Source organism: Aquarana catesbeiana, linkage group LG13 (assembly GCF_042186555.1).
Source record: "Aquarana catesbeiana isolate 2022-GZ linkage group LG13, ASM4218655v1, whole genome shotgun sequence".
NCBI lineage: Eukaryota > Metazoa > Chordata > Amphibia > Anura > Ranidae > Aquarana > Aquarana catesbeiana.
The window spans coordinates 187,137,834-187,150,255 of record NC_133336.1 but is presented as its reverse complement, the minus strand read 5'-3'; the positions used below and the strand labels follow the sequence as shown (position 1 = coordinate 187,150,255).

The following is a 12,422-nucleotide window of genomic DNA, read 5'->3' as shown; positions in this document are numbered from 1 at the left end:
TTATACATAAAAAAATAATTTGTTAACCCACAAGTGCTTTTTTTTTACTACTATTATTCCTTGTTACTGGTTTTGAAATTTACAAATGTAGTAAGAAATTGGATGAAGGGTTTAGCACAAGGGAAACACTTTTTGAAAGTTAAAAAGTGCTTTTTTTATACAACTATATAGATCAGACCAAAATAAGGGACAAATGAGGAGGAAAGAGGGACAGATGGACATTGTTGCAAATCAGGGACAGTCCCTCGAAATCAGGAACAGTTAGGAGCTATGCAACATGACTAAGTAAGGTGAGTTCACAGGTTAGAAAACAGTAGTGCACAATGTTTATTCTGTTCATATAGTCACAAGTAGCTTAGAGATAAAAAAAAAAGTTACCTTTATTTGTAAGCGTGTTGTGGAGTCTGTCTACAATGAGCTCAGGTTCAAAATTCTTCAATGGCTTAATCGTGCCCAAAGTTCCCCAAGCACCAGTCTATAGGAAATCAGAAACAACAAAAGTTAGCTTACAGCTAATAACATTGGAACTTTATTAAATTAAATCTAACGGCAAAACTTTTTTTTTTTTTTTTTTAGCTTTGGACAGAGTGCAGAGGAAGTAGAGCACGTGTCAGTTTTTATTGCTGTCTGTGGTCTGTGTCCCCCATTAATGAGATTCCCCCTCTCTATTTGCCCTGATTACTGTTATCATTGAACGTAAAAGAAAACTCAAATCTTGGGATGTCCCCAGAAAAGTAATAGAGGGGAAAACTTCCAATGGGTACACTAGTTCTGGTGACCTGGGGGGTCCCAAGAGATTCCCTTAATTTGCAGGGCTGTCCTCTCACTTCCTGTTTGGCTATGGGACAGGAAGTGAAGGGAAATCTCTACAATGGGACACAAATGGCAAAAAAAAAATCTGACAGGGGTTATACCCCTCTCTTACTTTATCCAAAATGAACGAAAAAAGGATTTGCCTAAAGGAGCATTTCTTAAGTAGGGTTGGTAGTGGTTCCTTGAGCTGTGGCTGTTGGTCCTCCCATCTGATGGTGCCTGCATTGTTCCGGGGCCAGGGTCACTTAACAAAGCCAGCAGTATAATAACAATGATCTTTTTAGGTGTCTCTACTGTAAGGTTGGCACTCAGACCACCACTGTAAGGGGGGCATTCTTAATACTGACCACCAGTTTAAGGGGCATTTTTCTTATTTACCTCCAATGAAATGGTTTTAGTAAGAATGCCCCAAGACATGAAAATTACTTTAGGAGTTCATCTAGGGTAAAAAGGTTGAGAAAGTAGTCAACATACCCAAAAATGCCAGAACGGCGCTCCTGATCAAACTAATTGCAGATATCCCTAAACATACCCAGACTTTCATATATTTTATGTTTTTGGTAGTGAAAACCATGATCACCAGTGCATGGAAGTCCTTGGTAGTTCTCTAAGCTGTCACCAAGAACAAACTCTTATGGATTATGCTCCATGAAAAACTGGCCAGCATCCTACAAGATAAGCAACCCAGATGTGATAAGATTTTGGATCCTTGGCCTAAATATCTGGAGTGCAGTAGGTTTATGGACCTTGCTTTTGGTGGAGGGGGGATTATGGTGTGGGGTTGGCTTTTCGTGGGTTGGGCTTGGCCCCGTAGTTCCAGTGAAGGGAACTCTTGAGGCGTCAACAAACCAAGACATTTTGTACAATTTCATACTCCCAACTTTCTGGGAACAGTTTGGGGATGGCCCCTTCCTGTTCTACCATGACTGCGTACCAGTGCACAAAGCAAGGTCCACAAAGACATGGATGAGCTAGTTTGAGGTGGAGGAATTTGACAGTTCTGACCTCAAACCCAATAGAATAGCTTTGGAATGAATAAGAGCGGAGACTGTGAGCCAGGCCTTCTCGTTCACATCAGTGCCTCACAAATGCCCTTCTGGAAGAAACATCCCCATAGACGCACTCCTAAACCTTGTGGACAGCCTTCCCAGAAGAGTTAAAGATGTTATAGCTACAAATGGTGGGCCAGCTTAATATTGAACCCTACGGACTAATGCCCCGTACACACGGTCGGACTTTGTTCGGACATTCCGACAACAAAATTCTAGGATTTTTTCCGACGGATGTTGGCTCAAACTTGTCTTGCATACACACGGTCACACAAAGTTGTCGGAAAATCCGATCGTTTTAAACGCGGTGACGTAAAACATGTACGTCGGGACTATAAACGGGGCAGTGGCCAATAGCTTTCATCTCTTTATTTATTCTGAGCATGCGTGGCACTTTGTCCGTCGGATTTGTGTACACACGATCGGAATTTCCGACAACGGATTTTGTTGTCGGAAAATTTTATCTCCTGCTCTCCAACTTTGTGTGTCGGAAAATCCGATGGAAAATGTCCGATGGAGCCCACACACGGTCGGAATTTCCGACAACACGCTCCGATCGGACATTTTCCATCGGAAAATCCGACCGTGTGTACGGGGCAAAAGACTGAGATGACATTAAAGTTCATGTGCGTGTAAAGGCAGGCATCCCAATACTTTTGGTAATATAGTGTAGCTCCCTATCAACCATAGTTTTTTGGGTTATGCACATTGCAGTTATTCATTACTGGGCCATCTTACTCTGAGGCCAGATCTGTACTGGGCCTAGCTCCATTCTGGTACATTGAATTAGTATAAAGACAAGGGTTCTGTATTGTGTACAGATCTTTATGCTAAAACATTGTGTGCTGTTCCTTACACATAAGCAATTTTATAATTTTTGTGCTTTATCCAAGCCACTGCATCAAACAAATGTTTGTAACTCTTTGTGTTTTACTACAATAAGAATTATTGGAAAAGAAAAGGTTGAGAATGTCCTAGAGATACACTTTAATGCAAACACTCATAGAACTTTCAGAAAGAAGTTACTTTATCCCCAAAGTGAACTACAGATTGTTTTCATTTCATATGACAGGTTCTCTTTGAAGAAAACGGTGCTGTCTGATTTTAATTTTGTCCATATAACTCACAATAGCCAATACACAGATAAGTATTGTATATGACCCCGTCTACTGAAACTGTACATATGTTGTGCTGCCCACCATCCCAGAAAGTCTGTACAATGGTATCTGTGTCCATACATCGGTGGAATAATGGCGTTGTGTTCTGGTGGAATGCCAGAGTCAGAAGGCCAGCTTTGTCAAAGACAATGGACAGTTTCTGTAGGTAAAAGAGAATTTATAGTGGATGAGACACCAACACAAGGACAGGTGTTGTTTGGAAGCAAACTCTAATGTAATTTCTGTGGTTTCACTGACTGTCAGATTTTACGTTTTCAAATTTTTAATATTTTTTTTATTTATTCATTTTATTTAATATTTTAAAATTTTAAATCAATAATAAAAAACAAACAAAAAATAAATACAAAATATTTGAAAGAGATGCAATCTGTAACTTGAATCCTTCACATCATGAAATCTATTTAAGTATAGGCAGAGGTAAAAAAAAGTCTAAAAAAAAAAAAAAAGCAGCTTAAATCTTTTAGCCCTCAGGGGGGCTTAATCATAGCTTAAAGTAGAACTATATGCACTTTTTTTTTTCATTTTGGATGGCGTAAGAGAGGGTTATAACCCCTGTTGGATTTATTTTTGCCATCTTTGTCCCATTAGGGAGATTTCCCATAGCCAAGCAGGAAGTAAGAGGAAATTCCTCAAAGTTAAGGGAAACTTTTGGAGGCCCATAGGTCACCAGAACTAGTGTCCCGATTGGAAGATTTCCCCTGCCTGGGCACACCCTAATCACCCTGTGTGATGCAGATTGTTTAGACCCCTGATATTTCAAATTGTAAATAAAATGTAAAAAAATTAAATTGTAAAAATAAATAAAAAAAAAAATAAAAATAGAAACTACTACTGACACTGTCCACTGCCCTACTGAGATCAATCTCTGTCCTACTGATGCTGTCAGTATACAGTGGGGACGGAAAGTATTCAGACCCCCTTAAATTTTTCACTCTTTGTTATATTGCAGCCATTTGCTAAAATCATTTACGTTCATTTTTTTTCCTCAGTACACACATATTGACAGAAAAACACAGAATTGTTGAAATTTTTGCAGATTTATTAAAAAGGAAAAACTGAAATATCACATGGTCCTAAGTATTCAGACCCTTTGCTCAGTATTTAGTAGAAACATGCTTTTGATATAATACAGCCATGAGTCTTTTTGGGAAAGATCCAACAAGTTTTTCACACCTGGATTTGGGGATCCTCTGCCATTCCTCCTTGCAGATCCTCTCCAGTTCTATCAGGTTGGATGGTAAACGTTGGTGGACAGCCATTTTTAGGTCTCTCCAGAAATGCTTAATTGGGTTTAAGTCAGGGCTCTGGCTGGGCCATTCAAGAACAGTCACGGAGTTGTTGTGAAGCCACGCCTTCATTATTTTAGCTGTGTGCTTAGGGTCATTGTCTTGTTGGAAGGTAAACCTTCGGCCCAGTCTGAGGTCCTGAGCACTCTGGGGAAGGTTTTCGTCCAGGATATCCCTGTACTTGGCCGCATTCATCTTTCCCTCGATTGCAACCAGTCGTCCTGTCCCTGCAGCTGAAAAACACCCCCACAGCATGATGCTCTTACCACCATGCTTCACTGTTGGGACTGTATTGGACAGGTGATGAGCAGTGCCTGGTTTTCTCCACATATACCGCTTAGAAGTTAAGGCCAAAAAGTTCTATATTGGTCTCATCAGACCAGAGAATCTTATTTCTCACCATCTTGGAGTCCTTCAGGTGTTTTTTAGCAAACTCCATGCGGGCTTTCATGTGTCTTGCACTGAGGAGAGGCTTTCGTTGGGCCACTCTGCCATAAAGCCCCGACTGATGGAGGGCTGCAGTGATGGTTGACTTTCTACAACTTTCTCCCATCTCCCGACTGCATCTCTGGAGCTCAGTCACAGTGATCTTTAGGTTCTTCTTTATCTCTCTCACCAAGGCTCTTCTCCCCCGATAGCTCAGTTTGGCCGGACGGCCAGCTCTAGGAAGGGTTCTGGTCGTCCCAAACGTCTTCCATTTAACCACTTCCCTACCCACATATAGTCATATGACGTCCTGGGATGGGATCTCCCATCCTGGGTGGACGTCATATGACGTCCTGGGATTCCCGGCCGTCTAGGGGGCGCGCGCGTGCCGCCGGGGGCGCGCGCCCGCCGCGTTGCACGGGACCCGGTGTGTGTGCCCAGCGGCCGCGATTTATAGCATTGATTGCTGTATAAATGTGAATGGTCCCAAAAATGTGTCAAAAGTGTCCGATGTGTCCGCCATAATGTCGCAGTCACGAAAAAAAATCACGATCGCCGCTAAAAAAATAAATAAATATATATTTTTTAAAAATGCCATAAATCTATCCCGTATTTTGTAGACGCTATAACTTTTGCGCAAACCAATCAATATACGCTTATTGTGATTTTTTTTTACCAAAAATATGTAGAAGAATACGTATCGGCCGAAACTGAGGAAAAAATTAGTTTTTTTTTTTAAAAATTGGGATATTTATTATAGCAAAAAGTAAAAAATATTGTGTTTTTTTCAAAATTGTCGCTCTTCTTTTGTTTATAGCGCAAAAAATAAAAACTGCAGAGGCGATCAAATACCACCAAAAGAAAGCTCTATTTGTGGGGAAAAAAGGACATCAATTTTTTTTGGGTACAACATTGCACGACCGCGCAATTGTCGTTTAAAATGCGACAGCGCTGAAAACTAAAAATTGGCCAGGGAAGGAAGGGGGTGAAAATGCCCTGTATTGAACCGGTTAAGGATTATGGCGGCCACTGTGCTCTTAGGAACCTTAAGTGCAGCAGAATTTTTTTTGTAACTTTGGCCAGATCTGTGCCTTGCAACAATTCAGTCTCTGAGCTCTTCAGGCAGTTCCTTTGACCTCATGATTCTCATTTGCTCTGGCATGCACTGTGATCTGTAAGGTCTTATATAGACAGGTGTGTGGCTTTCCTAATCAAGTCCAATCAGTATAATCAAACACAGCTGGACTCAAATGAAGGTGTAGAACCATCTCAAGGATGATCAGAAGAAATGGACAGCACCTGAGTTAAATATATGAGTGTCACAGCAAAGGGTCTGAATACTTAGGACCATGTGATATTTCAGTTTTTCCTTTTTTAATAAATCTGCAAAAATAACCCAGTATTTTTTTTCTTTCAGACTGCGATTTGTTTTCTCAAATATGCGGTCCAAGCGGCTAATTAGCAGCTGGATCACTTTCAGAAGCATCGTGAGGGCTCTCCTCTCGTCACTCCCCTCTCGCCTGTGTTTATTATGCCCTGTACACACAATCGGGCATTGCAACAACAAAATCCATATTTTTTTTTCCGACGGATATTGGCTCAAACTTGTCTTGCATACGCACGGTCACACAAATCTTGTCGGAAATTCCGAACGTCAAGAACGTGGTGACATACAACACATACGACGAGCCGAGAAAAATGAAGTTCAATAGCCAGTATGGCTCTTCTGCCTGATTCCGAGCATGCGTGGAACTTTGTGCGTCGGAATTGTGTACACACGAACGGAATTTACGACAACGGATTTTGTTGTCGGAAAATTTGAGATCCAGATCTCAAATTTTGTGTGTCAGAAATTCTGATGGAAAATGTCCGATGGAGCCTACACACGGTCGGAATTTCCGACAACAAGCTCCCATCGAACATTTTCCGTAGGAAAATCCGACCGCGTGTACGGGGCATTACAGATGTAGCCAAATATTGGCACAATACCCACTACAATATATACACTCCTAATATGTGTGGGCCTGATGTTCTGGAAGATCAAAAAACACCTCAGCTCGCTCCCAGGGAAACTTGTATGACTCCACCAGTATCGTTTGGGTTGAACTTTTAATGGGATGTAAGTTTGTGGATTAGACCATCTATATATTTTTTGTACATTTCTTTCACATAACATGGGTTCTTATTTAGACCATTTTATATTTTTTACAGACATTCTAGCATGCGCTCCTGAGTCGGATTATCGACGAAACGCGTCAAGCTTCATGGGATGCAGTCCCCATTTTCGCGTCAAGCTTCATGGGATGCAGTCCCCATTTTTTACAATTGGTCTTACTGACACCTTATTTCATCACATTCATGTATCTTGTATATCTGCTCCCATGTTATGGTATCAATGTTTTATACTATGGTCTTATCTTACTATGGTTTTATTTATGTACTATTTTGAAAGTTTAGTTTACTTGATACTCAATTTGTTTTGCATGCTTCGAGCATTTACCCTTCATGTACATTCTATGCATCCTTTTTGCCCTTGTTAATAAATGGATTTACTTCTACATTGTGTTACAGCCTGCCTCACTCAAAGTCCCATACTTTTATTTTTAGTATCCAGATTAGGGATAAAGGTGCACCCCCCCCCCCCCCCAGTATATGTAGATATACAGTATCTCACAAAAGTGAGTACACCCCTCACATTTTTGTAAATATTTTATGCTATCTTCTCATGTGACAACACTGAAGAAATGACACTTTGTTACAATATAAAGTAGTGAGTGTACAGCTTGTATAACAGTGTAAATTTGCTGTCCACTCAAAATAACTCAACACACAGGCATTAATGTCTAAACCGCTGGCAACAAAAGTGAGTACACCCCTAAGTGAAAATGTCCAAATTGGGACCAATTAGCCATTTTTTCCTCCTTGGTGTCATGTGACTCGTTAGTGTTACAAGGTCTCAGGTGTGAATGGGGAGCAGGTGTGTTAAATTTGGTGTTATCAAACGCTCTCATACTGATCACTGGAAGTTCAACATGGCACCTCATAGCAAAGAACTCTCTGAGGATCTGAAAAAAAATAATTGTTACTCTACATAAAGATGATCTAGGCTATAAGAAGATTGCAAAGACCCTGAAACAGAGCTGCAGCACGGTGTCCAAGACCATACAGCGATTTAACAGGACAGGTTCTACTCAGAACAGGACTCGCCATGGTCGACCAAAGAAGTTGAGTGCATATGCTCAGCGTCATATCCAGAAGTTGTGTTTGGGAAATGTACATATGAGTGCTGCCAGCATTGCTGCAGAGGTTGAAGGGGTGGGGGGTCAGCCTGTCAGTGCTCAGACCATACACAGCACACTGCATCAAATTGGTCTCCATGGCTGTTGTCCCAGAAGGAAGCCTCTTCTAAAGATAATGCACAAGAAAGCCCGCAAACAGTTTGCTGAAGACAAGCAGACTAAGGACATGGATTACTGGAACCATGTCCTGTGGTCTGATGAGACCAAGAAAAACTTATTGGGTTCAGATGGTGTCAAGCGTGTGTGACGGCAACCAGGTGAGGAGTACAAAGACAAGTGTGTCTTGCCTACAGTCAAGCATGGTGGTGGGAGTGTCATGGTCTGGGGCTGCATGAGTGCTGCCGGCACTGGGGAGCTACAGTTCATTGAGGGAACCATGAATGCCAACATGTACTGTGACATACTGAAGCAGAGCATGATCCCCTCCCTTCGGAGACTGGGCCGCAGGGCAGTATTCCAACATGATAATGACCCCAAATACACAACCGCTGCCTTGCTAAAGAAACCGAGGGTAAAGGTGATGGACTGACCAAGCATGTCTCCAGACCCTATTGAGCATCTGTGGAGCATCCTCAAAAGGAAGGTGGAGGAGCGCAAGGTCTCTAACATCCACCAGCTCCATGATGTTGTCATGGAGGAGTGGAAGAGGTCTCCAGTGGCAACCTGTGAAGCTCTGGTGAACTCCATGCCCAAGAGGGTTAAGACGGTGTTGGAAAATAATGGTGGCCACACAAAATTTTGACACTTTGGACCCAATTTGGACATTTTCACTTAGGGGTGTACTCATTTTTGTTGCCAGCAGTTTAGACATCAATGGCTGTGTGTTGAGTTATTTTGAGGGGACAGCAAATTTACACTGTTATACAAGCTGTACACTCACTACTTTACATTGTAGCAAAGTGTCATTTCTTTAGTGTTGTCACATTAAAAGATATAATAAAATATTTACAAAAATGTGAGGGGTGTACTCACTTTTGTGAGATACTGTATATACTTTTTTTTTTCTTTGTAGTGGCGGCAATCAGTGGGAAGGGGTTAACATCAGGGGCGATCAAAGGGTTAAATGTGTTCCCTGGGAGTGCTTTCTAACTGTGTGGGGGATGGTTTAACTGGGGGAAGAAAGAGATCCCTGTTTCTGCTTAGAAAGAACACAAGATCTCCATCTTCCCCTCTGCTTTGTTTACATAGGCAGACCGCCGTTCTGTCTGCCTCGGGAACGATCAAACCCACGAATCTGCTGATTGGCTTCCGCTGTGTCCAATCACAGCGGGAGTGGGTCACCGCGGCACGCACCCCAGACCTGAAGAAAGAAATCATGTACAGCTATATGATTTTGCGCTTAAGGGCTGCCCTACTGCAGTATATGTATATGGGGTGGTCCTTAAGTGGTTAAAGAGGGCCTTTTTTCTATTAAAAGGGATGTTTACTTTCCTTGTAATAGGAATAAAAGTGATAAAAAATAAATAAATTAAAGGGAGTGTAAAAATTAAAAATAAAATAAATAATAATAAAAAATATATAAAATGCCCCCATCCCTCCGTGCTCGCACGCAGAAGCGAATGCATACGTAAGTTGCGCACAAATATGTAAACAGTGTTCACACCACACATGTGAGGTATTGATGCGAACGCTAGAGCAAGAGCAATAATTCTAGTACTAGACCTCCTCTGTAACTCTAAACTGGTAACCTGTAAAAAATGTTTAAGTGTAGCCTACGGAGATTTTTAAGTATCGTGTCTAATTCCACGCGTGTGCGCAATTTTAAAGCGTGACATGTTAGGCATCTATTTACTTGGTGTAACATCATCCTTTATATTGTACCAAAAATTTGGTTATATATTGTGTTTTTTTGCATTAAAATTAATTAAAGTGTAATTATTCCCATAAAATTGCATTTGAAAAACTGCTGCGCAAATACAGTGTGACATAAAAAATGGCAATGCTCGCCATTTTATTCTCTAGGGTCTCTGCTAAAAAATATTTATATAATGTTTGGGGATACTAAGTAAATTTCTAGCAAAGAATAATGATTTTTAACTTGTAAATAAAAAGATTGAGAAAAGGCCTGGTCTTTAAGTGGCTATTGTCTCAAATGACAGTGCAGGTGCCACAAACAGAGGTTGGGGATGGAAGGGGGGAGTCCATCAAAATTTTGCTATGGGGGGTCCTATGAATTGCAGTTATACCCCTGCTGACATTGATCATGCTTGACAGGTGAGAGAGAGCAAAGAGATGCTTGGTCAATCTGTAGCTGCTCTGTAACTGTCCAATCACAGGCTGGGGGCGGGGAGGAGACCTAGCTGTGCTGGGTAACTGCAGCAGAAAAAAGTCAGGTCATCAGCCTGGGGTGCTGTCTGGCAGCGTTCTGTATATGAACAAAATACAAAAGCTTTGCAGGTATACAGTTCCCTTTTATATATTTCAATTTTATATTTGGCTGTTTGCCTGAAGTTCACCTCTAATTAGCACAGTGACGTAAAACTGTTTTGCACATTATTTACCTAAGACGTGAAGAGCGAGTCATTTACGGACGCTATTTAAATTTGCTCTGAGCTGCAATTTATCATTAATCACAACGTGACAATACAACGTACAAGGAAACAATGGTGTGTTTGTAGTGTGTACACATTCTGAACAATTACTGTAACATTTATCTGTACATAGCATTGTAAAGCCTTCTTAAAACAGAAGTATTCCCATGTCTCATTCCAAAAAAAAGGTGCAACTACAATATACCATAGTATTATAGTGCAATTCATTCCATGCTGACTCTATAATATTAGGCTATATTTACACTGTACACCAGCGGTTTAGGATATGCATCTGCCCAATGGGGCATAAAGCACTGATTTGCATGGCTCTATCCACAATGAGGAAAAAGGCCTTGGTGTTAATCCAAACCAAGACCAGCGGCGGCCCGTCCATTATGGGCGCATGGGTGCCGCCCCCCTTACTATGCCCGGGCGCAAGAATTACAGGCACATGGATTTTTTTTTTAAGCACCTGATTAGAACCAGAAGCTCTAATAGGCTTCAAAATAGGGTGGGCTCAGGGGGATGCAGAGCATTGTGTCTGGAGCCCACCCAAGTGTGTTGCAACAGCGAATGAATGTTAGCTGTTGCAACACTGATCCTCCTCCCGGCCAATCGGTAAGCGGGTCCGATACTTGTCACCCGATTGGCTGAAAGGACAGGTGATCCTATTGGATGCCTAGGAGGAGGGGAGGAGACGCGGTGCGGAAGCGAGGAGGAGAAGAGCCATAGGGCGATGCCTGGATGCCCGATCCCTGCCGCTGCTTGGTGCCCCGATCCCCGCCGCTGCTCCTCGGATGCCCAATCCCCGCCGCTGCTCCTCGGATGCCCAATCCCCGCCGCTGCTCCTCGGATGCCCAACCCCCACCGCCTAGATGGAGTAAGTTCCGGTGAACTGACCGGGGGGGGGGGGGATGGGGGGTTTGAGTTGCCACGGGAGGGAGGGTTTGGTTGTTTATTGCCCCACCCAAAAAAAAAACACCAGCCGCCACTGACAGGACACTATCTGCATGCAATTTGCATGCTCTCCCTGTGTTTGCGCCGGTTTCCACTGTGTACTCCGGTTTCCTCCCACACTCCAAAGACATGCTGGTAGGTGAAAGTGACACTAGACATGTGCAGAACGGAAAAATTCATTTAGTTTTGGATAGATTTGTTATGTTACTAATTTAGTTTTGTTGATTTGTTTCAGAATTAGTTTTGTTTTGTTTCGTTAAATTTCGTTTATTATTTTCTAATGAATTCCAAATTTTCAGAACCATTCGAATTCGGGTCGGTCGAAAAATGATCGAGCGATTCGAATTCTGTGTGAAGAATAGCTAGTTGTTAAGGAGTCCTTAAAGCAAAGTTCCGCCCCCTGCAAAAAAAAAAAAAGAAAAAAAAAAGTCAGCAGCAACACATACTGTAGATGCTGACTTTTAATATTAGGACACTTACCTGTCCTGGAATCCAGCAATGTTGGCATCCCAGTGGATGTTTCCATCAGTTCCCGGGTGCTGCAGCTCTTTCTGAATGGCCCAACGGCGGGGTAAGGAGGAGGGGGGCTGAACTTCCAAGGGATTACGCCGTGGCGAGATCTCTCGGAAGTGGGGACGGGTACCTGAGGGGGGAGGTAAATGAGTGGAGCTTCCCCTTTAGGGTAGAACTCTGCTTTAACAACAGATGACTCATCGGCTGTCAGCGGGCTTCCCCGCTGAGAACTAAAATGTAAACAAAAGAATGCCAGCAATTGAAAATTCAGAAATAAAACACAGCGTGGGGTCCCCCCCAATCAATACCAGGCCCTTTGGGTCTGGTATGGATTTTAACCTCATTGTGACGATGCCTCCCCTTCAAGGAC

At 42.3% G+C, this 12,422-nt stretch overlaps 1 protein-coding gene across 2 annotated transcripts in view; it reads right to left on the bottom strand.

The window, feature by feature from the left end:
• The window catches only part of ANXA9 (annexin A9), a 61,238-nt gene that overhangs the window by 22,404 nt on the left and 26,412 nt on the right, over positions 1 to 12,422 (bottom strand). For both annotated transcript variants that reach the window (XM_073610094.1, XM_073610095.1), the window contains exon 3: positions 379 to 475. In XM_073610094.1, the coding sequence (XP_073466195.1) occupies positions 379 to 475 (97 nt within the window). The remainder of the gene's footprint in view (positions 1 to 378; positions 476 to 12,422) is intronic.